We start from the raw sequence: 25,902 nt of genomic DNA, 5'->3' as shown, positions 1-25,902 counted from the left end.
CAAGAATTAGTCAAACCACTTCTTACGTATAGACGGCTGAGACACCGTGACAGCCAATTTGGGTTTCCCAGCTGCTCTTCCAGAGGTCTCTGCTTTGCGAGAGGAAGGGGAGCGCCACCTCCTCCCGGAGCGCCCTTCTCACACCCCCCGCCTGCCACGACGTCCAGCAGCATGCGATGGCAGCCTCTCGGTTTGGCTGAACAGGCCGTTCCACGGCTCTTCTCTTGCCAAGAAATTGTTCCTCAACCTCTTAGATGAAATCGGAGGAAGAGTGCCAGAGCACTGTCAGGGGTATAGATTTATCCCTTGAAGTTTCTCTAGCTTTTGTTGCTGTTTCCATACCCTCCCTTCAACGGAAGGTATTCCAGCCACACCAGTAGTGATTTTTATGGCAAATGACCAGATTAATTTAAATTATTTTAAAATATATTAAAAATAAATAAATAGATACCTGCCTGCATGGTTTTCTTCTGTGGCTTTTCCCAGCACTCTTCTCTCCTCTGCCTCCTCTTCGTGCCGTTAGTGACGAACCTGCAGGTAGCGTTTGATCTACGCAGGCTACAACAAATCCCATTTGCGTCGGGCCAGGTAGCTGGCTTGTCACAGCTACACGACACAGCAGCACCCATCTGCTCTCAAGCAGGGGGTCGCTTCTCGATGCCGAGCTCTCAACAGCTCTCCTGTTCCTCCCCCATCCTGCTTCAGGCTTCTCAGAGCCTCTCCCCACGTGTGAGACGAGGCGATCGCCATGCACGGGCCGTGCAGTTGAACAGATGCATCTGACAGCAATGGCATATTCCTTCACAAAAAATGATGGGATAATAAGTGGAGATCTTGTTAAACTTGGCTACCACTAACGTAGCTACTTGTTTACTAATATTTCACAGCAAGTCAGACTTGCTGACAGTGCTCTACTTGCCAGCAGCTGAATGCGCTGGCAGCTGCTTCTTCCTAGGCTTTAAGAACAAAGGAAGAAGAAAGAGAAATAACGGGGCTTTCTGGAGGCAGTGTGCCCCCCACCATATATTTCACATACATTTGAACTCAAATAAAGAAGGAGAAGCAATTCAGAACACAATGAGAGGAGCAAACAATCAATTAGAAATGAAAGAGCTCAACTGCTTTTCCTAAAAACAAAAAAAGACCAACTGTTGAAGCACAGGCGTAAGGATATCCACCTACCTGAAAGCAGTAGGGCTGTGGCTGATAAACACGACTTCTTTGGTAATTTAATGAGAGCCGGTGCGATATTAGAAGAATACTGAAGCAATTTGTGCCCCAAAGGGATGGAGACGAGGAGGCGGGCTGCTCTGGCACGCTGCACAACGCTGCAGAGTGCAGCTCCTGCCTCAGGGCCTCACTTCCAGCTCTAACAAGGTAATTCAGGTTGAGAAGACGCCATAAAGGCTTAATTAGACTTACACGTCGGGTAACCCTGCTTAGGTCAATGGAAAGTGATAAAAATGTCAAGTGCGCTTTCTGTTAGGATTATTTTTCTATGTCTAAGTACCAGCGTGCTGTACTCCGGGCATGACAGAGACCAATGCTCTAAACCAATGTGGATCTTAAAAACGATAGGCAAGAAGCAATTTTCCATCTGTCAACACCCAGAGAGCACAGGAAAATATAGACGAGCTCTCCCAAACCTTGCCACACTGCTCTGCCTCTGGAAATGACAAAACCCTACAACACGGGACCCGTGTCTGAGACCTCACAGCGAAAGCGGCCAAGCGCAGCCCAAGCTGGCGCTGCAGGGCAGAGCTGGAGGAGCGGCCCCCGAGGCCGGCGTCCTGCTCCTGCAGAGGGACATCCTGCTCCTGCCTTCGGGCTTTCTAGATCTGAGGTGGCTGAAGATCACCCAACACGCAGAGACTCATCCAAAAATGCTGCCTCGTTACAAGTCACAGGAGAGGCCTGTAGCATCCCAGCTGGTTTTCTTGCCACTGTTGTATCCCTCCTGCTTGCGTTATGAGGATGAACTTTCCTCTTGCGAACTCCTCCTTCGAGCATTACCTTCCTGCGCAGCCTGCTTTGATAAGAACCAGCCCAGCACTCACTGGACTTCAGCACCAAGCCTGCATTGTCCGCCGTTAGCAACACGTGGAGCAGAACCGGTACTGGGCTCCGCAGAAGGAACAGCCTCGGAGCCTCTGGGCTGCTTCCTTCTGCACGATGCCTACCGAAGACCTACAGCACAGAAGGGCTCGCATCCCACTGGCCCAATAATGCAGGAACTTGAATTGCTGGCAAAAGAAACACACTCACATCTTTCAAATTAAAAAAAAATTAAAAAACACTTTTCAGCACAGAAAGAAAAAGGACAGTTTACCAGACGTGTGCATCAGGCCTTTTCCCTGCGCTCCTGCTGTCACGTCTAGCAGTCCCCCTGCTGGAAAGCTGGCTCAATATTGTGCTTGGCACAGAGGCTGCACATGGAGACCAAAGGCAAAGGAGACTGCTGAGGATTCCTCTTTCACATTAAAAACAATATTAATGAGTAAATCTTATGAAAGCATATACTGGTATCATGGAAATGCAGAAAACTCCTCTGCGACCTTCCCTCACGCTGCTGCGGCTGTAAAAGCATCCCGCTGCAACAGAAAGGTCTCAGATGGTTCCACAGCAGGAGCACCTGGTGAATCGATGCAATTTTAACTCTTCTTCTCCTGGCTTTACTTATACAGCCCTGGGATTTTGTTGTCCTTGTCCCCTTCAGCCCTCAGAGGATGCCAGTGGCCTTATCCCAAACTATTTTGCCCTTTGTTCTTTTAGCAGACTCCGTGCTCAGCTCAAACTTCCTAGCTGAGCACAAGCTCTCTGGAGAGGAGCAGAGACTCCGTGGAGCACCGCGTTTCTCCACCCGATGTGACATCCCTCCAGCTTCCCCCTGCTCACGCTGCCTGAATGCGTGCAGGACGGAGCCAGCAGCAGCCATGGGCTGGGGAGAGCTGGCGGCAGCGTGGTGGGAACAGGCGCCCCGCGCACCCCACATTCAGGTGGGCCAAGCCTTTGCCCACGGACCCAGAGCTGGAAGCAGAAATCCTTCCAGGACTAGGAGTGCAGCTGATTAATGCGGAAGCCTCATTTTATGCAGACGGCGTTCACGCTCAGGCTGCAGGAAAACGAAGGGGTGTGCAGGTCAGTACAGCTACTATTTATTTAAATGCATTCCAAACAGCACATGCACCCTCACCTCCAAGACTAGGCGTGTATTTTAAATATTTAATACTAGATTCCCGAGGCAAAACGACTGCAAGGCTATTAGCTACCATCCCCTTTACTCAGCATTGTCTCTATTCAATGATCAGATAAGGATGAGTACAAGAAGCCCCAAGCATGCTTTGAACCAAACTTCCGTCTGCAGCTATCCTTCGGAACAGCCTTTTTTTTTTTTTTGAATGGCTTTTGGTAAGTACTCAGGGAACTGACCCCCGTCCTGGCGTACATCTGGAGAACCTCTGGCTGTTGCTTGTATTTTGTAACACAAGATTAGGAAAGTTTGGTGCCCACAGTAAGAGCGAGACATTTAGTCAGATGCTTCGTGATACCTTCGGTAGGACTTGAATGGTACAGGGTGATTGCGGCCCAAAGCTGGTTAAGGGCAGAATCTCCAAAGGGAGCTGCAGATGGTGAGCCGGCGGGGAGCAGGGGAGGCCTGTAAGACTTAACCCTGGCCCTGTGCTGTATCAGTGACGTGAAAAAATGCTAAATCGGTAACGACCAGGATTTGAAGACTACGCAGGAATTTAAGGAATGCTAAATTATAAACAGAGCACATTTCTACCTGGACAGCAAGGTAAGGTGGAGGCAAGGAAAAACACACATCTCAATGAAGCCCAGAAGGAAAATAAAATGCAAATTATAATTACAAAACTAAATCCACCCTCTAAAGAAAGAATTAAACAAACAAACAAAACCTAACGACCTGCCGATTCCTGTTGGGAATTAGACATTCTCAGTAAACTTGGCTTCCTCTCCGGAGAAGAGAGGAGCTCAGCTGCAAGCTTCTAGCCAAGAAACATCACCATCACTGAAATGATGGCATTTCTCCCTTCCTGAAAGTTTATTGCAAGCTCAGGGCAAGACGGATGCGTGCAATGACTACCTGTTATTTTAACCATAATTGCTACGGTTTCAGTGAACATGTAACCAGGTGCTTAAAAATCTATTTTAATGATGTTCTCAAGAATAATACTCTGCATTACAAAAAGAAAGAGGTAAAAGGTACATCTTTTACATATAAGAAAAAACTTACAGTGAAGACAAAGAATATCTTTAAACCAAAATAAAGCTATGGTGCTCCCCGCAGGGAAGCTTCAGGTGTTTGAGAATACTCAATTCACTTCCAGTGTTCATAGAAAAAGATGAAGGGCAGTCAAAATAGTTACTCTACACCATGTCAGCTTCAAGTATCCCACTGACCGTCACCAATTGAACAATAAAATTACAAATATACAGAAAACAGATCTGCTACCATACAGAAGCTACAAACACAAGCAGTGGCAAAAGTAAGTAACAAAATCTGCAGAAATTAAGTGTTTTCAGCTGATAGGTGCTGCATTACTCCCACATTCCACTCTGGCCTGCAATAAGCATTCCACACATCGACAAAACTAGAATACAGCTGCGGCTGGACTTCAGAGTGGGCAGGAGACAAACCTAAGCAGCACTCCCAGATTTGGACTAACCCTAATTCTCCAGATTGGTTCTTGTAGAACCATGGCTCCTACGTGGAAACACGGAGGAGTAAAGCTAACCGCGTACAGGCAGAGTGAAAACAATGGTACTAAGCAAGGGTCTGAGTCCTAGCTCAGAAACTGAACCCCAAAGAAATGACCAAAACAGAAAGCACTACACTTGGTAGAAATTGCATGAAAGGCCAAAAGGGATCACATTTTTTCTCCCAAACAGAAGGACTTCAGGACAACAGAAAAATACTCTTGCATTCACTGCAATGTTACACTCTTGAGCACAGATGTGCTCATCTGGTAAAATGCCGTGCATTACAAGTACAGATGCTTATTGCATGCAAATAGTCCTCAGACTACTTCCTTTTATCATTTCTAAATTAAAGTAATACATATATACGGACGGAGCAGTTTCTATTTACATACGCATTGACAGGAAAGGGAACGTTAAATCACAGCTGAATCGCTAGCATGAAATCGCATTTCTAAATAATTTAAACAACCCTCAAAACAGTATTTCCTGATAAAAGTCCTTCATTTCATTGAAATAGTTTGTAAACATTGAAGATGTACATTTATACAACCTACAGCCTCAGCAGGAAATAAATTTCTGGCTTATCATCGCTGTTGGCTTCCAGCTGCAGAACAGAACTGCGTGCACACAACTGGTCGCTGCAGCCGTAGTGCAGAGCAGCGCAGGCGCCCTCCGGAATTCCTTGGCCCTCCACGTCCTCCCCGGGGAAGCTGCTCAGGTACCTGGCTATGTACGAGCCCGTCGAATGCCTGTTGATCACGTGAGGAGACGCCGAAGGCTTGTTCCGAAGGACGACCCCTGCTATGCTGCTCGTGTGAGAAGACCTCTGCTTGCTGGCGGCTTCCTGCCTCTCCTTGGCGCGGCTGGCTATGTTCCGCACTCTGCTCTGGCTTCTGGACGACAGCTTTCTGACCAGGGCCTTTGGGCAGTCTTCCTCGATCTGCCTGGAATACAGCATCTGGTGGCTGTCCTCCTGGTCCAGGGACACCAGTTTTCTCAGCTGTTCCGTCAGAGCATCTGTGGAATGGGGTCTCATGGTCTTCATAGCAGCGAGCTTCTTGTCTCTCATGCCGGATGTGATAAAGCTCCTGCTGATGTACTGATACTTACTTTCGAAATTGCAGGAAATATCCTCCGACGTCAAGTCACCGAGACTCTTGGATTTGCAAGGGCTGGTCTGCTTGATGGCTGAAGAGGGAGGGAAAGCCAAAGAACTTTTGAGTGCCGATGAGTGTACGTTGAGTTGGGATCCCTTGGAGGTCCACATCGCACCTGTCTGCTTATCTGCACGATGATGGTGATGTACAAAATCAACGTTTTCACAGACTGGGAAAGGGAGTTTACGCCCCGCAGTCCTGAAGCTATCTGAGCAGTCCAGGGCAGCAGCACAGAGCTCGACAGCTGTGCAGTTCCCAAAGGTCCTCTCACCGCAGCGCCTGCTGTCCTGCTGCTGCCTCAGCTTTAACGGGGAGGCCAGTTGGCTCATGTCTTCCCGCTTGTACTCGCATGCAGTTACCAAGAGGTCCTGAGAATCCCCATCGATTTCTACAAGACTGCTGCTTTCTGAATTCTCCCCCGTGGGAGGGTCAACGAGCGTCTCCTCGAAGATGAGGCTATTGGAAGCCAGAGAGCTGGCAGACTTGGTGGCTTCCCAGCTCATTCCACATTTCCTTTTGGGATCTGCACTTGGCAAAGAGAGAGGTGAAGAACAAGGCGTGCTAGGCAAGTTATTTTCTACACTGTTTGACTTTTCCTTGCAAACCAATCCACTGTGTGTCTTAAATTCAGAAGGTGGCGTGAGAGACGCTTCGTGGATAATGGCGTACACAGAGTACTCTGCGGTCTCGGGGCTGGAGAACAGGGCTGGATCTGGAGTTGAGAATAATGGGGATTTGATGGATTTGGTGGTAATAAAGTCATGTTTACAGGGAGTGCTCAGTTCTGCAGCAAGCATGCAGGGGTGCGCAGGCACGGCGCCAAAGGTCTGGCTGCCAGCGCCATGGAGGCCTGAGAGCACAGGGAGATTGGCTTGGCCGTCTGTGACATCCAGCTGCCTGATCAGAGCAGAGACAGCACTATCCAGCTCGCTCTCACTCACTAAAGAAACTTCCTCTATGAGGCGAGAAATGTCACTGTCTTGCATTGCTGACGTGGAATGTAAGTCGGGAGCATCGGAGCAGGCGGCAGAGGAAGTGTCCGTCACAGACAGAGCTGCTGTGGTGCTTTTCTTGATGTCATGGTTGAGATTTTCCATCTCCTCTACTTTTTCAGAAAGCCAAGTCCCCACAGGAGTTTTCTCCTCCTTAGTCTCTTTTGGGTCATCTTCCTTTTTATTGTCTGCACAGTTTTTGTCTTCTATTTTTTCTGTGACAAGCTCAAAATCAGAGGCCTGCACTAGAGGGGCAGTTTCACCAGAAAGATGATTTTCTTGATAGCCTTTGAGGTGATTTGTTTCAGCGACTCCACTTGCGAAGACTAAATTTTCACATTGTTCCTGGAGAGGTGGTGCTAAGGAAGAATCAACAGTCGTTTCCTTCTGCGCCTTCTCCTTTCCAAAGGGAGAAGCCGAATTTGAAATACTTGCTGTTTTCTCAGAACAGGTGAAAACAGATTCTTTCAAGTTCGTTTCCTTCTCATTTCTATTGCCATCGCTGTTGGCTAAATGAAATAAGAAAGATGTTAGTTGCATACAAAATGTGCATTCTGGTTATTGACAACTATTTTGTCCTTAGACAGACGAATGGAAAATGCAAACTCAGGTACAGCTGTGACAGAACTCAAGTATGGAGTTGTGCGGGCTTGGCCCAAATTATCTGTGTGATATGAAGAAATGGAAAAATACAACTGCAGGCACTTCACTGAAGCTTCCTTGGAATGTCTATTACATCAAGCACGTGATGTAATACTTGTTGCAAATAATGTCAATGAGGCACCGTATCGTAGCTTGCACGTGGTATTACCTTCAGCTGGGTTCCTATTCAGATTTGTACTACAAAGAAGCATGGCAATAAAGACAGAACAAAACAGCTCTGTTAAAAACATAACACTCTGAAACAAGATGCATGCTTAAAAGAGCTCTGAGTAAAAGCATCAAGTAGAGGGACTCCACACAATGTCTTTACATTTATTTTAAGAGATTTCAATCTAAGAGTTTAATTTTTGATCTTCTACCAGCATGCTGCATTCATAAGAGAGCAAGATTTGAATTTCATGAAAAATACACATTAGATATTTTTTCCACCAAGACCTTATTGTGTTTACATGCCAAATCCCAGCTCCAGGCTCACTCCTAGCTATGGAGCTTTTCATTAAGCAGGGAATATAGAAGAAAACCTGGGATAATATATGCTCTTTCTTACATTCACATGAAATGAGGTACCCTAGGAGGATTTGTTAACAGTGCCTGAAAACCCCGTTACGGTAAGAGGGATTTTTAATGAGCCTGGCATTAAAGAACGATCTCCAGAATGTGAAAAGTCCCTCAAGCTTTCCACAGTGTGCCTACGTAAGGATGGAAGAGATGGAAAATTCTGATTTGTAGGTCATTGTTGTTGTTGTTGTTGTCCTACAAAGGACAGAGGAGGAAATGGACAGCACCCAGCCTGCCTGGCATACATCCAGGCAGGACAGATATGTTTAGCTATGGTGTTTGGGCAAGAAAGATCCCTGTTGGACAGCCAGCCCTCTCCGTTCCGTACTGATTCCTGCAATAACGACTAGTACCTCCGTCAGGGTGAAGCCACCCCCAGGCTGAAATATTTGGGCCGAAGTTACTTTGAGAATACCCCACCCTCGTCCTGCACGTGCATGAGGCTGGCACGTTTGTTCTCACCATGACTGAAGGTAAGTGCTTCCAGCAGAGAGGGACCTGCCCTTCGGTACAGGGAAGCAGGAAGGTCCTTGGGGTACAGCAGAGGGCTCCAACTAGAATTTCTTCATGTCTCATTTCTTTATGTCTAAGGAGGCCAGTCCTCCTCTGTATGGGTTACAGAGCGAGCTCTACAGGCACTCCAATGGACAGGATCTAGTCCCCTCAGAGCTACAAGGGGGAGGATTTACTCCCTGAGGCAGCTCCTTAGGTCATCCCACCAGGGCCTGTGCTTTCTCCAAAGGTCATTTTGCTGTAAGTGAACACCCACAGCTTATAAAAAAATGGTAAGTGTTTAAGTTTCTTCTAAACTGCTTTTCTGCATTCATCTAAAGCATCTTTAGGAATAAATCTCTAAGAAATTATTGCATCCATTGGTAAGACTGGCTGAGCTGTATTAGCTTTGCATGCTTACCCAGAGAAAATCATTCCATTTTAAATGAATCATTTCCAGAGTTGACCTCCTTTACTATGAACATCTTTTTTCCTGCCTACAGTCTCTTCTCAGGTTGGTTGAAAAAAATGGTTTAATTTTGCTGGCTCTTTCTCTTACGTAACTTCTTTTATAAGGAGATGTGCAGATTATACATCCATTCAGAGCCACAAACACAGGCAAGCAGAACTTCACAACACCTGTGCCCAGCAGTCACCTTGTTCTAGGGCAACTCCTGAGTTGGCAGAAGCTGCTGCTCCATAGCTGAGAGCACGGGGAGCAGAGCAGCACTTCTGCCACTCGCCACCCAGGACAGGTTCCCCGTGTGCTCTCCTCCTCTCACCAAGGCAGGCAGGCAGCGCCTCTGGCTGCTCGGTGCCAGCAGACACGCAGCCCTGCAGCAACTGACTCCAAAAGCACTGAGCTGCCAGGAGCAACCAGAACCAGAGCACGTGCTCAGCCCTGCGGCCCCACAGGGATGCTGTGCATGCGTGCACGCACTCTTTCCAAACAAAAAACGATCCCCAAAAAGCAGCACAGATGTCCTAGACTAGGTACAAGTTAGGGTGGAGACCACAGGCCTAACGAATTACAGCCACTGCGTTCAAAGCTTTCTAGACTTTAAATATTCCAGTAAATCAAATTCTAGGCAGGTCATCGAACATGCTAACTTTGCTGCAGTCAGGGGAATGTCTTCAAAGTACCGGATTCCAAAAACCATACTAATGTTGCTGAAAACACTTAGAAAAAATCCATTTTAAGAGTTGTGTTGTGTATCAACAAGGTAAGGCCGAGATTTTATCCTTGTATGCTTATTTGGTTACTTAATTTGATTATTTTAGGACAGTATGGAGACTGTTGGATACAGACTGCACTACTGTCACCCCTTTTACATCTATTTGAAAGTCCGCATTGGTCTTTATGTACACTGTATCCAAAACCACGTTGCATTAAGTTCTTCCTCCTTGAAAACAGGGAGAAACACCATGCCAGCAGCTCTGCTTTCATAAGGAAATGGACCGTAGCAAACCAGAAATTGATGAAGATTAATTGAACATGTTCTTAAAGAAAGAACCAATTTTTCTTTCTTACAAATAGAAATTTGGAAAACATTCTTTTGAGACCACTTCCAGAACCCATTGTAATTTATTTGCCTAGTTTGGAGACAGCTTCCCACTGTCACCCCAAATGAAGGGGTTTTGCTTATCAGAGAGTCTGAGGAGATTAAAGATGTTTGTGAGCTGTTAAAAATATGAGGGTCTCAAGCACATGTCATTTCACCCAGTAACTCATTGGAGCTGAATGGAACTACTTGCATAGGAATTGCAGAACCGAGCCTTTTAACAGACTGTTTAAACTCAGTACACCAAAAGTAATTTTGGAAGTTTCTTACCAGATGTGTTTTCTTTTCCTTTGGCATCTTGAGCAGGTTCATTGTCCGGGCACGGCAGTCCTACCAGAAGGTATTTGTCCACTGGCATAGAAGCAGGACGTGCTTGCAAACTCCGGCTTGTACGCCTTACGACTCCTTCTTTGTCTTTCAGGTCTGCTGGTTCAGAGGTACTGTCTTTAATTTCCGTAGCTTCCAGAAAACCCATTTTACTTTTCTTCCTGCCTTTTGCAGGTGCACTAGCTGTGCGCCGGAGAATCCGGTCACCAATAGATCGCTTCCGTACGTAGTGACCGCTGGTTTCTGCAGCGTTGTGCTTAGGGTTCTTGTTAAACAACCCTCGGAGTCCTATCAGCTGCTTATTCTGAAAAGACAAGAATGACCAGGTTTCCAAGTGAGTTCAGACTGCTGCCGAAGTGTGCAGTGAAAACGGTTGCTTTCTAAGCGCTTATGAATGATGAATACAAAGTTAAAATGCAGCAAAGCAAAAATTCACACCAAGCAATACACATCTACTCTGACCAAGGAACTATTGGCATAGGTCTCCATGAATTCATGCACGCCTGTATTTCTCCTCATTAGGATGGCAGCCTGCCACAATTACAGAAGAGGTTTGCTCCAAGTCTCCTAATCAGAGGTGACAAGACTGTAAGAAATGCGCTGCGGTGACAGGCTAGACATTAATTTGGAGTTCTATGCATGGGCTTCATCAAAGCAGAACTCAAATGTTTCAGAGCCTGAATGAAGAATGATGTAGTTTGGTAGCTACAGATCATGCGATTAGGAACCATTCAAAATCTGTGCCCAGCAAGTGCAAAGTGCATGCTAATGAAGTCTACCTTTGTGGCTCCTAGAAAGTGCAATATTGTGTAACTGGGATTGAGGATTAAAGGGCTCCACTGAAAGGCAAAAAATGCAGATATGTTTGGCTAATGTTTTCAAGACTGTGACACAAACAAACAAGGTAAATAGTACATCAGCTGTAAATATCACCCCCACAATATAAGCACTCAGCAACTAGCTTCCCGAATACCAGGTTCTAGTGCAGTGCCCTCAACATCTACTTCGGAAGGAAAATTGATTTTAAAAAGAAATGTACTCACTGGATCTAGATGTGAAATAACGATTAGGTGCTAACAGTGAGAACATTTGTAATATGTGCATACTAAGACTAGAGTAACAGCATGTTACACTTTCCTTGCTTACAGCCTGCAGTTATAAAAACCACCCAGATTACGAGCTGTATCCTCCGGCTCCCTGAGCGCTCTGACAGAAGCATCTCTGCGCTGTTATTGCCGTATCTCAGCTGGAGAGAGCCAAGGGTTTTCCTGGACACAGGTGTGCTGTGAGTGGGTGCCCTGGCTCAGTGCTCCGCAGAGAAAACACTAGGAGTAGGGACTTGTAGTTTGCTTCCTTGAACATGGTGATGCTCAGCAGTGTAGGCAGATATCTATGTAGGTAACGGTATAACTGAAGACATCAATTCAAGGACAACAGAAGCTGACATTGCTTTTCCATGGCTGTATGACCCGAATAACTTCTTTAAACTTTATTACTGGTCAGTGGTGGAATGGGCTAGGCTCTACTAATCCACTGTACAGGATGCCACAACGCCCAAACCGTAAGAAATATTTAGAAAAAGCACAAATCCTCTGAGGTTCTCTGGTGCATTTAAACCCACTTTTATCAGAATTAAAACAAAACAATCATCGAGTATGTACATTTCCAAATATACCTACCTTCCCATAGATCTCATTAATGGTTATATGAACAAATATGGATGCTTCTGTCAGTCCTTCTAAATACACGTGGCGATAACCTAGTACAGTAATAACAGTGCGTTATTACACTCAGCACCATGCATTTTACTGAATAACTGCCAATGACTGTCTATAAAAGCAAAAGATATATACACCTACTGTCTTAAATAAACCCTATGTCCTCATGAGATTTCCAAGCCGCCCAGTACAAATTGCCCCAAAGTTTAAGACATCAGCAGAAATTTCCCAAAGTGCAGCCACCCAAACTCCTTAAAGTAACGTGAATATGCTACCCTGATGGAACAGAGCTGTCCAAGATCACATAGGAAGTCTCAGAGAAACAGGCATGTATCCTATGCTGATACTTTGCCTTAAACTTTAAATTCAAAGGCCTTTGATCTTCAGTTAGATCTCTAACTTGTGGAAAACACGTGAGACTAACCAGGCACAAGGCTGCTAAAGGCCACGGTTCTTTGTCCCACGAAGTCTCGCCCAATAGGGTCATGGTCCCAAACGAGAAATCGAACCAAAGCTATTTCAGGCATGTGAATGGTAAAAGTGAGTGTTTCCTCCCAAACAGGATTAAACCCTGTAAAACAAACGGAGCAGAAACGTGGTGAAACAAAGCCATAGCAAGTGCTAGCCTTAATTTTCAAGCATAGCAAGAGGCATTAGAAACAAGTAGACCAAATACCAAAAAGAATATTCATTATTTACTGCTTGTCTGGATCTAGGATCTCTCATAATCTCCACTACAGAAATAATTGAAAATAAGAGAACTGTCTCCTGAACAGCTTCTACAAACACAGTGCTTCTGGTTGGGTGGCTGGCAGGGATAGCAGGGCAGGCTGCTGTTTTGCAGAACTGTGGTAAGCATTCATTTCATTTGAAATTAAACATGTATTTTACACATTTTAAAATACACTTGGAACTTCTGCCTAAAGGACATTTAAGAACAATCTGGCAGATAGATAGTGTGGTGAACAGTTCTCTTCCTTTACCTGTCACTTGCCTGTCTGCCTACACCAGGAACTCTACTTAGAAAGCAGAATTAATTTAAAAGACAATCATTTGATTTCATCAGGTAAAAACCTTTGCAATTTAGATAGTAATAGCAGGTACTGAATCATTTATAATTAGTTAATACTTAACTCCAAGAAAAGGAAATCAGCTAGATCTTACCATTGTCATCAACCACCCTGGTCTGATCTTTACAGCAGTCAACAGGTAATCCAATAATTTCCACCTCGACAAAGGGATCTATTATCTGTTTTTTTGAAACAACAGTATTTTAAAAGCAAGCCAATGATACCAGTCAATGTCAATTCTCAAGGAATCTCATGCAGAGTATTGATTTCAAGTTCATAGAAGAATTCAAAAACTTTTCATCGTGTGAATTTTCAAGCAGTATGATCATGCAATAGCTCCATGAACCACAATCGTATGTGATTTGTAGTCTCAAGAACCATGGCCAGCAATGAGTTATTTTCAAAAAAAAAAGTGAAGTCATGCTGAAAATATGAAACAAATTAGTTCATAAAGGCATGACAGTATAGCATACAGACTCTCTGGGAAAAGGTAGTATCGGTGACCAGAAGCTTGACAGCATCTGAAATTACTGCTGTATTTAAACAAGGGGAAAATTTATTTGAGTCAAATGCTGCCGTGTCACTCTAGGATAAAAGCATTTGTTGGTATCAGTGTAGTTTACCTCTCCTCTGTCACCCAACATCGAGTCAGGAGGCTTAGGTAGCTGCTGTCCACTGATTATTTTCAGAATGAGCTGCTTTTTGGGACTGGCAGGAAGAGGATCGGCAGAGTAGGGGTTGAATGTGCCTAAAAGTTGGCAAGGAGGGAGAGCAAGGGTAAGGAAAAGATGCACTGAATAAACACTGCCCCCCCAGGATGCATGCACATCGCCAAAATTCAGGCATTCGCTACTAACTTGCAGAGTATGGAGCAGCTGTTAATGAATTTTAAAACTTTTTTTTTCCCAACCCTTTCTGAGCTTAGCAGCCTTTCTTTACACAATTACAGGACAGAAAGACTACCCCCACCGGAGGAGGGTTTTGCAAGATTTACACTCATTTGGAAAAAAAAAAAAAAAAAGTCTTCTATAGCATAGTAGCTTCAAAAAACAAATAGCTATATCCTAGATCTCCACTCTGATTGTGTTTCTTGCACACCTGCATGGATGTTAAGAAAAACAAGCAGCTAGGACTGAGTTCCTCAGCAACTGTGCCTGCCTCAAGTTCCCAAACTGCTTCTGCCGCTTCTGGAATACCTGCCACTGCTTCTTATGGCCATATTAAGAAAATTGCCTATATGTACAGGGACACAACCAGATCCAAAATCCTCCAAATGCGGAAGGATTGGCATTGCATAACGCTGAAAACCATGTGCTTCTGTTATAACAGAATTTCCAGGATGGAACCAATTCTTTTTAAAGAGAACAAGCTAATTCCACTGAACTGCTTGACACCTGGAGCAAGTCCTGGGTACGTGGTCCTGGGCTACTACATACTTTGCTCTTCTTGTTTGGCTGTCCTAGGACCTCCTTTTCTTCCTTTTTTTTTTTTTAAAACACTTACTAAGATGTCTATATATTATATGTCTATAATAACTGCAAGGAATTGCATACTGGTATTTACACAGCCTGAGAGGTACACACCATTTTTTGAAGACAATATCTCAATTCTGAAGCAAAGCAAGCTAACGGATATATGGAAATGTGAAAGAGATTCTACATAAGTTCTTATTTGTCTTTCTTGTGTCTTTTAACTTCTCCAAAACAACATTTTTTGAAAGGCTTGACGTTTACAGTAATAAATGTATAGTGGGACATTACCTTTGCACATCTGCTGAGGTTTGAGGACATAACCACAGTTGCCATTTACTCTAAATTTTGCTTCATTTAATTGCATCACACGTCCTTCAGACTGGTAGTTAAGTGCCACTGTTGAATGAGAAGACTCAGGTGTCACTTGTAAAGATAATATTTACTTAGCACAAATACAAGAAGTGAGAAATAAGACAATTGTGCGGCACCCACCTAACTGGCAACCAACATTCCAGTAAGGTAAAGGGTTAAAGTTGCTGGAGTCGATCCGGTATGCCGATGGGTAGACCCTTGTAAGCTGCTTCTGGTTGTAAAGCATGAACTGTTCGGCCTTCTGCTGCACTGCTTGGTGGGCTCTTGTTTCACTGAATGACAGCACGTTCCCTGTTGATCCTGTGTGCATTGTTAATCAACAAGTTACAAAGCAATCCTGGGGAAGGAAGGCCTGAACTCAGACCTCAGCTCTACTGGTATTAACCAAGGGGAACATTAGTTTTAGCCCAAATTTACACCAATAGATTATCTTGTCATACTCAAACCATATGTTGTGTGACTAAAGTGTAGCAGGTTTCCCTTCCAGAAGCATCCTCTGTTCTACCCGCAAGTTTCAAGACTTGCAATGAAAACCAAACAAGAGCTCATGCTAATTGCTGGGGTCTTTTCCCCTGCACAACCCTGGATACAACTGCTATGAACAACCTACAGAGAAATCTACAAATGGAAGCATAATCAAAACCATCCTTCTGAGGAGCCTACAACCAGGGAGAAGTGCCCACCAGCAGGGATTGCATTTAGTTATCACAATTCAACCTTATCGTGTTACTAGATACTATTTAAGATTGACAACATTAAGCGATGACGACACTTCCCATAAAACTGTAAACCAGGAAGGCATTCTCCTGAAATAAATGAATAAATAAATATTCATTTTTAATATTGCTACTAAAACATGAATATTATAGGAAACCAAGGGAAAGGATTTTTCCCACGGAAGGGAGGGGTGGCACTTTACTCGTTCTCCACATTTAAGCAAATGGAATAAGTAACTTACTATTCTGCTTTTAAAATATCTTTGAAACACAAGGGAAACCCTGAGATCAGATATGCTTCCTATCAAAACAGAGAAGAAAAATGCACGCGTAAGTCTTGCACCAGCATCCTTACCGTCATCTACTATATCCTGGGCTGCCACGGAGTTTGTGTACACCACCAGGTCAGACAGAGCTCGGCACAGCTTCACAGTTTTTCTTCGACGAGCCAGCCTGCTGAATTATATTTAATATATAAAACAAAGCAGGAAATTTTCAGTATTTAAAGCATATTTGAACCCCCCTTATGTTTTTCCATCAGTAATGAAAAACACATGTGCAACTCAAGCTGAAAAGAAAGGTGCAGTAAGCAGGGAACCCCGTGGGGCAAGCCTCCTTCGAGAGGGTTCTGAGCAATCTTTGAGGTGACTGTTCCCCTTGAACCTTCGGTCATAGTGCACAGAATTTTTCATTTACAATATAATGAAATGGCTGCATCATGGCTCTTCTTGACAAAAACAAGGCAGACAGCTTTGAGCTGTATCTGGAAAGGAACATTTCAGTGACAGCAAATGCATTCTCGATGGTGATTTTTTGATTGCTTTTTCTTTACATTCTCAGATGTAATAAAGTTGGCCGGGCTGTGATGTACCCTTATTTAGCCTAAGCAGTTTTCTTTGAGCACTATTTACAGCACGAAAAATGTAGATTGGCATTTTTCCATTAGAAGAGTATTACTACCACATTGCTTTCCAGTTTAAGGGTAATTGCTATTTGCAACCTATGAAAACCTGCACATTCAGAATTTCAGGCTACAGCAGTCACAGCGAAATACACCAAGAGCAGCGCCATAAATGCCTTGGTCTTAAAAACAGGCTTGTCTGTGGCAGTGATATATACATACTAATAGTAAGAACAATGCTCTAGCACTAATGGAACATAAAGCTGTGGTGATTCCTAGCTCACCTGTGGAGCTGCCCTGCTTCCTTTCCAGAAGAGTTTTGCTGATTTTCTTCATCATCTGATGCGCTGTATTTGGATGTTGCCTTCCCTGCTTTCTGGTGGGAAAGAATCAAGCACAGCTGTGTCAGTGCACGGGAGTGATTCTGTAACTCCACATTCCCATGATCAGTGACAGAAGGGTTGGTGAGCTGCCACATGTTCGCAGCAGGGACTGCTGTCCTGCGTGGACGCAGGATGACCCCTGGGTGTTCAACAGCAGACAGCCCGCAGCGGAACAGCAAATGCTCCCAGGCAAACAGGGAAGGAAAGCCAACAGAAAGTATCTGTGCTCTGGTCTTGCTTCGAGCCCAGGGAGCCCAGCCACCAGCCGGGAAGCAGGTCTACCTGATGGCCAGCAGCCAAGGCCAAGCTGGAAGAGAATCGTTTCTGCAAACCTGCCAGGCTGTTGCAGCCCATCAAGTACACAAACAGGCTGTGTGTGGAGCTGAGCAGCAGGGAGAAGGAGAGCTTTGAAGAGCTCTGCACTGCTGTGCTGCCTCCAGTACGCTGGCACTGGTCCTGCCGAATTGCTAAGGGCCCGCACCATATTTAACAAATAGCACCACACAGTAGGATCTAAATGAACAGAGCATTGCTTTAACCTATGCTTCCCTCCCCCTGCAATTTAGGAAATGTAACAAATGCATTCTCAAAGCTGAGAACACAAACAGCCTCTGGGCAAAACTCTCAAACATATTTTTTAATGCCTTTTGAGCTACGCATATGAGCATTCAAATTATTCTAATTTATTACTGTGTACAGTGGAGCAACCAGCTATGATAAAAAGATTAAAATCTCAAAAGCACCTTTTTAAGCATCTACTCTTTCAGTTTCCAATTTCAACACTGCATCTTTTGTAACACTAACAATAGCTCAAACGAGAGTTTCTTTAATTCCCTTCTCATCATGAGGTAATTCACAATATAACTGAAAGCTCCTGATCCTTCTGCTCATACAGCTAGATGATAATTGAACACAGAATTAATTTATCCCACTACGATAAACCAGTAATGCTCATAATTTAGTACATGCTTTAGTTTGCTGTGTTTAGTGCTGGAATAAAGTTGACCATAGTGGAAACCATTTGCACAGTTCAGTTTTGGAACCCGGAGGTGTGGGCTGTGGGTGATTTCTGCAGTTCACCTGCAGGAGTTACCAGCCTCAGCCTCTGGGTCCTCCGCTGGCAATTTTTAGAGTTTACACACGGGTACAGCTGGCACAACAGCCAGGCTGAAAACATCGCAAGTCAATATCCCTGGTTGGATAATTCTACACCTGCAAAGATATCAATAGCAACCATCCTTCCCGGCTCCCTTTAGCTGTAAAAGCAGAAGGGGGAAGCTACTGGCTCAGCCTACAATATAATCATTAATTATATAGTCTTTTTTTTTCCCAGGAGAGATTAAATGAATGGGCTTTCCTAGCTGCTATATCCCTTAGAATAACCAGTCCAAGTAATTAAATTGCTGACATGCTTTCCAGCCCTCGGTGTACCAGCTGTTTTTAGTGGCCCCACATTGTGTCTGTGACATCTCACCCACAGATTATTCCCCAGCAGTGAGCACAGGGCACGAGGTGAAGCACCCATTAGCATGCACTGTGGGTACCTGCAGATCTCAGCACATACCAACTGAGTAACGTGCACTTAGCTAAAGCCACTGAAAGAAATACAGCCACGTTAGAGATGTAAGCTTATAATCCAACTGTAAATACGGGTCCTGGTACTGGCTTAGAGAACTGTTAGTGGCTTCTAGCTGGATTCATAGCAGGTAAGGCGGTGAGCATTTAAATGCTATGATATGTTTTAAAACTGGTGTTTTGCTGTGGAGATGTCCAGATACACAGCGTGCTTCCTGCTCAGCTGCAGCTTTCACCACGGGCAGCATGAGAGGGGAACGCAGACAACTGCCAGGCCGCAGCGCAGCGATATGGCTGCAGGCCCGCCTCATGGCCGCAGGCCCGCCTCATGGCCGCAGGCCCACCTCATGGCCGCAGGCCCACCTCATGGCTCTCCCACCATCCACCATCTGCCAGCTTCCTCACTTGGTGCCTGCTCGTGGGCCCTGCGAGGAGCTATCATGAAAGGAGCTCACGTGGGGCTTCACGTTCATTAGAGCCCAGCCACGTGGCCTGCTGGAGTGAGGGAAGGGGAGAGATGGGTGACAGCAACACACCTGCCAGGCAAGGGGACCGGGAGGAAAGATGGGCACGCGCCACTTTTGGTGGCTGCCATCTGCTCAGATGCACAGCTGTGAACTGAGACCTCACACTCGCGGGGACTGCGTCAGCTCCTGCTTGGCTGTGCAGTTGCTGCAGTGCAGACCCACTGAGGCGGACAATGCGACCCAGCAGCTACACTGATGTGTAAATAGTGCACACCAAACCGTGAGGAGGTCAGAGAAGAGCCTGCTTTTACAACACGGGAGTGGTGGGACCAGAGCCACTGCTCGGTCGCAGCAGACCCCTGAAAACAAGCAGGAGGCCAGTAAGAGCATTGTACGGTTCTGCTCTGGGTGTGAAACGGGTAAATTTGGACCCCAAATGAAAAACACCATCAGCTGGGTGGGAGGAAGTCTGGAAAACAAGCTGCTGCAAGTCTCATCAGAAAACCAGCAATTCCTCTTCACTAATAAAGATTAAACCTGTGGTCAGGCAAAATCTTTTTGATTTTGACAGTGTCTGTCTTTGAATGATTCTCTGTACTCTTGGCAGCTATATTCTTCTTCTGAACAGTAAAAATTATATCAAGTGTAACCAAGCAGTTCTTCCTTGTTGCCTCCATGCACATCACGCCTGTCTCAAGCAATAAGGCATACCGTGTTAGAAAAGTCAGACATAAACCAGCAAAAGGAGTCTCTCATTTTACTTACTTTGTGTTTACCAAAGTTGCCCATTAATGATCGACTATGAGACTTTTTTCCACCTTCTTTTGTGTCCAGGTTCTGTGTAGAGAGAGTGCAATAATGAGTCTAACTAGATACCTTCAGAAGTATCTTTAAAAAGTCCGCTACAGTCTCTGAAAGACATGATTTTAACCCCATAGTTTTATGATTCATGATTTTAACCCCAAGTTTTTGTTTGTCACTGATTCACTATTGTAGGAGTACACTAAAAGCACAAGAGAATAAAGGTAAAAGGGGATCAAAAAGTAAACACAACATACTGCTCTCTGAACACAAATTTAAATCCAAAATCTCATTACAGGACTTTTCTCATCTCTTTACATAATTTTAGCTTAGCAATCCTCTAACAGTGAGGAAAAGAACTAACATTAATATTCAAGACAGCAACCAACCATGTAGAAAAACCAATTCAGCGAAAACAAACAAACAAAAATGAAAGTGTACATAAAATAGCCGCAAAGAAAAGGAGAGAAAAAAAATATATCTATCTAGTAAACATGGGCTTTTCATAGGCAGCCTGAAGTCCAAGTTTCACATCTACAGGCATGTCCCTAGACATTGGCTTGATAATTCCTGGCAGCATCTAGCTTTCTTCTGTCAGAAAAGCACATCCCTTTATCTTTCAGAGAGCAAAATAAAGACCTAAAGGTGCTGAAGAATATTCCCCCAGCATTTCGCAGCAACTCCAACAAGCTTGTTATTCACTGTACTGTGTTGGACTTTACTTCTGGCTATTCTGACGATAAAGGAACCAGATGGTTTCTTTACATCCAGGAAAGTCAATAATCTCTGTATCTACATTCAAAAATTTGTTCCTAGAACCTTTCCTCCATAAATCATAGAAGCAAACCCTAGCAGATAAAGGAACAGTCTCTTATAGAGACTTATAGCAGTTATATAGAGAGACTTATATATAGAGACTTATACCAGTTCAAGTAGGCACATCCCTCTGAACAGTTCATTCCCTGTTTGACATAACCAGGCTTTGCACCCGCTTGAGGTGAAATCTGGTGGTGGTGGATTCACGGTACAGACTCTATTGGTGTACTCAAAATTCCAATACATTTTACTGTTTTGCAATAATAGTTTCATCTCAAAAGGGAAAAGAAACTTACCAATTCTTTATATAAGTTATATTTCTGGGTATGAAAAACCAGAACCTTGCTTAGGGCAGTGAAGCACAATCCCATGTTTTACTGCTATACAGAGCAGCCACCAGCACTGCAGGCAGCAGACAACACTGTCAGTTATCGCTGCCAGCCTTGATTGGACTAAGGCTGTAGAGAAAGGATTTTCCCCAAAACCTAGACACGGACCAAATTGTTTGACAGTGGTTTGACACTGCTTGTTTAATTAATTGCTTCCAACTTTTACAAGGAAATAAAACAGGTTAGAACAAGATACTCCTCACATTTATGATTCAAATCCTCTCCTTAGAGATTTTTTTCTGAAACAATTCCATGTTCTCATTTTAGAGGAAATACAATTCTCAGATGCTGTTAATAAGTCATTGCCTTTCTCATTTAAGAAACATGCAACCCATCACCTTGGTTAATGTTCAGCATGTGCAGAGGAAAAAAAAACCACCCACCTGTTTCAGGTTAACACTTAAACCTTCATGAGTTGCCTTTAACAGTGCTCTCACAGTGAAGCTGTCAGGATCTTCTTTGTCCCTGATTTGGGATTCTTTTATCAGAGATTCAAGCTTTGTTCTTATGAAAGATTCCACTTGGTGCTCTGTTGCACCATTACTCTGAAAAGCATCAAGAAATCCAGTTAAAATAGCTGACAATCTCCAGCACTTCTGGGACAGCCTGAGGGAGCATTACACATGCCTCAGGAACTCCCAACGTTTCTTTTCACTGTGCAAAGAAAAGCTTCTTGCGTAACCCTGCTCCAACTGTGGCTTTTATTGTCACTGCCATCATCCTTTCTTTTCTTTAATCCCCTTGACACATCATTTGCACTGCCTCACCGAAGTACTGTCCACCACACAGATCACCCCAGGCCCTGCTTCAAGCAGTCGCAAGCCTGGCCTCCTCCTTCAGGGTGCGGGCTGAGTTCACAGCCAATGCACCTACACACTTCCTCAAAACTATCAGCCCAAATACTATTAGATTCCTGCTCCAAGAAGTGAGACAGGAAAATAATTAATAGCAGCATGATACCAAACAGTCTCTTACATAAGGTGCCTAAAACAAAAACGGGATCCCATGGCACAGCAGCATGCACCGAGCGTTCCTCTCTCCACGGGGCAGGAGAAGTCTCCTGAGACAGGAGGAAACCAGCTGTTGGTACTAACACGCTCCCTTTCTGGCCACAAAAAACCTACTGCATTGGCTTTAAGGACTGCAGATTTTGTCTTATGTCTTTGTGCTCACCAGAAGTGCTGAGTTCATGTTAAAGCGTATGTGGAGGACACCGCGTGCTCCTACTCAACAGCACAGGACAGTGCATTGGGCAGTGAATCCCCTGAACTTAAACCTGTCTAAACCTGTCTAAAGATACTGTTCTTAAAGAAGAACCTGCACTTTAAACGAATCACAACCCTAAAGATTTATGGGATTACCCATAATTAATTCACAACATTTCAAATTCTATAGTAAATGCCAACAGAAATACAGCAGTTGGAGACATTAAGCAGGCTGATTCATCCCACACTTCAAGCACTTACTGCAAGCAAAACTACTTCTGCATGAGACTGTTTTGTGGAGCATAGGGCTTGAATGACATCCAAGTGCAACCTAACCTCTAAATTATTAATAAATTAATCAGGATTTTGTCTAGTAGGACAAAGGGATTTGGTTTATCTAAGAAAGCAAGATCTGTCCTTTTGTGTGGTGTGCACAAATCCTCCAAAAGGTGTTCACTGACTGTAGCATTTTAGCAACCTCATGGTAGGGGGGAGAAAACATCTGCTTCCTCTGAATTAGTTCAAATGGGGACTTCTGTCACCTATAAAGCAAACCCCAAGCTACTTCGACAATCCTTCCATTGCCAATAGCTGGCATAAATGATACAGAGAAGTTAAAAGCTCAATATTCAAACCATAAGCAGCTAATGAGAGCTGCACTAAGGAGCTTCTGTGTGGCGACAAGGCAAACTCACTGGGCTACATTCAGAAGCAAAGATAAACAATATTATACTTGCTAAATATTAATTTGAATTTGATCTATTCTTTCTGCATCTCCCTTGATAATATCTTCTTTGTTCAAAAATTTTGACTGGTGAAGCAAGGCTGCCTTCCGACTTGAAAAAAGCACCTGCTGGATAACGTGTATTAGCATTGCACACCAGCTTCAGACTGTAGCCAAAAAAAGCCTTGTAAAACCAACAGCAGAAAAATAAACAGCAGGAGATAGGAAATAAAGAGAACAGAGAACAGTTTTCAGTGTCAGAAAAGAAGAAACAGGAAGATTCAAAATAAAGCTGTTTCACATTCCAATTTCTTGTCATTTGCACATCTCTTGATAATTTTCATTTGGAAACTGTGTAGCACTTCCATCATATGATTGCTTTGAGTACTGAGCATTTGTACCAGACAAATCTTAGCACGCTCATTGTGCTGGCGTCAACAATTTCAGCCTCATGTAAAATACTTATACCTGTTACTTATGTGGTATAAATGAGGAACCGCCTGCATTTCTGAACAAATTCATTCCATATCTAAATGTGGAATGATATAATGCCTGCATCCTAAGGACCTGACTTAGAAATCCAAGTTAAAAACCTGAATCTGCTGACAACTGTGAACAGGATTATGGAATGTGCACACAAGAAATGTGAAGATAGAGCAGTTCCGGGAAATGTGTATATGCACATACATAGCAGGACTTTAATTTGCAGTCGTCTTCGATTTCATCAGCACTATCCTCATCGGAAACTTCTCCTTCCTCAGCATCTGCTCCAAGACTGTACGGCAACTTCTTTCCCTAAAAACAAGGAAAAATATTCACAATAAATGCACACATGGTCAGCATCGTGTTCTGCAAAGCCCCAAACATCCCGTTACTCAACTATTTCTTATTTAAGAGGTGCCCGTAGTTTAGAATTCAGTTTCAGAGAATCTCATGCAAACTGGCTCAAGGAGTCATGTCTTCACAAGGGGACTTAAGTACTTCTGGAAGAGTGTGCTATTGAAAGATATTTGCAAACTCATTCAGAAAAGCCCATTATCTCCCACCCCTGGAGCAACCCAGGGAGCGTCTGAATGATTTATTTTCAAGCTGCCTCCCAGATGCTTCAGGCTTACCCCCAGCAAGCAGACCATTGTGTACTTCAAATACAACTCAAGAATCAGTAGTTGATACTTTGTTATAGGCTCTGCATCAGAAGGGAAAACACAGGCACCGAGCTCATTGTGAGTAGCCATCAACATGAAGGAAGCAGCAGTACTTTAATACTGCATGCTCAGAACGCAGGACCTTCAAATTCAGTTCATACTTGAACGTCTATATGGGCTTAACCCCCTATGACCAGAATTACTCTCTGTATGCAGTAACAAAATGAGAATTATGGCCACCACTTGAAATTGCTTGGCTAAATAATCAATGCAGTGTTTCAAAGAAAAATGCATAAAACTGTGCAAAAATAATAACAACAAAAAAAAGATGAGAAACTGGCTTACTTTGAGAAGATGTTGGTTCCTAAACGTTTAATCTGTTCTAACATGACTGTTTAACTTAAACAGGAGATGAGAGATAAAGCTTTGTGACAAGACACAGTGATGCTGAAAACAGAATTCCTCGTTCTAAAACAATCAGCCCAGCTCCGGACCGTTCTGTGCCTATTCACACAGCTTCAGCCGCTGTTAGCCAAAATATCAGTCCGAAGTTACAAACTCAAATGTGCCCGGAAGACAAACATTCATGGAGAACAGTGCAGTACTAAATCTCTCGCCTCTTGTTCACTGACAATATTTCAAGCTAGGTCCGCTCCGTTTTGTCACGCGACTGACATTACCTACTGTTTTGTTCAGCTCCCTACGACGCTGACACCACCTGCTCACGTAGTTCATTAACCGGCAGTTACAAGAAAACCACTCCAATGAAATTCAAAATCACAGCTGAGCACTTGAAGGTTTTCTAATTCCGAGTCACATCTCTACCATATATCGAAATATGTTCAACCCAGCATCAAACCTAAACTGTGAATCATTGTAGACAGTTTGACATGGAGGATAGAGGGAAAAATGTTATCTCAAGGGCTCGCAGCAAAGTAATTGACCTCGTGTGTCAAAGTAAATTAGACAATCTAATAAGCTACAACTCTATTAATCATCCTCTCAAAGGCCTGCCTAGCATTTCTTTCTTATTATATCCATCTTGGTCTTTGCAATTCCTTTCAGAGCAAATCTGTTTACCCTGAGAGGCTCAAAGAATTTATCTTGCATACAACACTTACTACAGTGCTCTAAGGCCTCCTCCCTTGCTGCTCTTTAGCTACGTTCTGAAGTGCTCTTCTTCCACAGACACAGCTGATGAACCATGAAAATAGTTTCATTTCATGAACTACTGCTCATAGCAGGGTGAGGGGGAGATGCGGGGAAATGCAAGAAATTGCAAGAAAATTTCAGATGATTTTATATTACTCCAAAATACTTTGTATTCTGTATTTGTAACAGAAGACTGTAGGACAATGCTTAGATAATGCAGGGATATGAATGATAAGGAAAAATATCCACTAATAACATAAATTAGATTTCAGAAAAAGAAAAGTATCAGATAATTTTGTCACACTTCCTCCTATTCACAAAGGTGCATTTTCTATAATTTCTCTACTCTCCTGACTCAGTGCTAAGGTTTAAAAAGCACCATCTCTGGCTGTAAAACTCTTTGACAAGATGCTGAAGAAGTAGAAAGACTTTTCTTTACACTGCTGTTGATAACAGCTGCTTGTTAAAACACTTAGAGAAGTATTCTGGGACACCTCTCGAGGCTAAGGCTTACCCTGTTTCC

General features: G+C 43.8%; 1 protein-coding gene across 5 annotated transcripts in view; it reads right to left on the bottom strand.

Moving 5' to 3' along the window:
* Positions 1-4,901: 4,901 nt before the first annotated feature.
* PLCH1 (phospholipase C eta 1) overlaps positions 4,902-25,902 on the bottom strand; it is a 58,704-nt gene continuing 37,703 nt past the window's right edge. For 2 of the 5 annotated variants that reach the window (XM_035334504.1, XM_035334505.1), the window contains 14 exons: positions 23,770-23,877; positions 21,537-21,698; positions 19,913-19,984; positions 17,007-17,098; positions 16,177-16,277; positions 15,226-15,405; positions 15,022-15,129; positions 13,885-14,009; positions 13,356-13,440; positions 12,616-12,762; positions 12,153-12,232; positions 11,253-11,312; positions 10,417-10,777; positions 4,902-7,380 (listed from right to left, as the gene is read on the bottom strand). In XM_035334504.1, the coding sequence (XP_035190395.1) occupies positions 5,273-7,380; positions 10,417-10,777; positions 11,253-11,312; positions 12,153-12,232; positions 12,616-12,762; positions 13,356-13,440; positions 13,885-14,009; positions 15,022-15,129; positions 15,226-15,405; positions 16,177-16,277; positions 17,007-17,098; positions 19,913-19,984; positions 21,537-21,698; positions 23,770-23,877 (3,789 nt within the window). In that variant the 3' untranslated portion in view covers positions 4,902-5,272. The remainder of the gene's footprint in view (positions 7,381-10,416; positions 10,778-11,252; positions 11,313-12,152; positions 12,233-12,615; positions 12,763-13,355; positions 13,441-13,884; positions 14,010-15,021; positions 15,130-15,225; positions 15,406-16,176; positions 16,278-17,006; positions 17,099-19,912; positions 19,985-21,536; positions 21,699-23,769; positions 23,878-25,902) is intronic. The other 3 variants (XM_035334506.1, XM_035334507.1, XM_035334508.1) reach the window with 3 other exon arrangements.

The sequence above is a fragment of the Oxyura jamaicensis genome, chromosome 9 (genome assembly GCF_011077185.1).
Source record: "Oxyura jamaicensis isolate SHBP4307 breed ruddy duck chromosome 9, BPBGC_Ojam_1.0, whole genome shotgun sequence".
NCBI lineage: Eukaryota > Metazoa > Chordata > Aves > Anseriformes > Anatidae > Oxyura > Oxyura jamaicensis.
The sequence above is the reverse complement of the archived record's forward strand: the minus strand, read 5'-3'. Positions and strand labels throughout refer to the sequence as shown.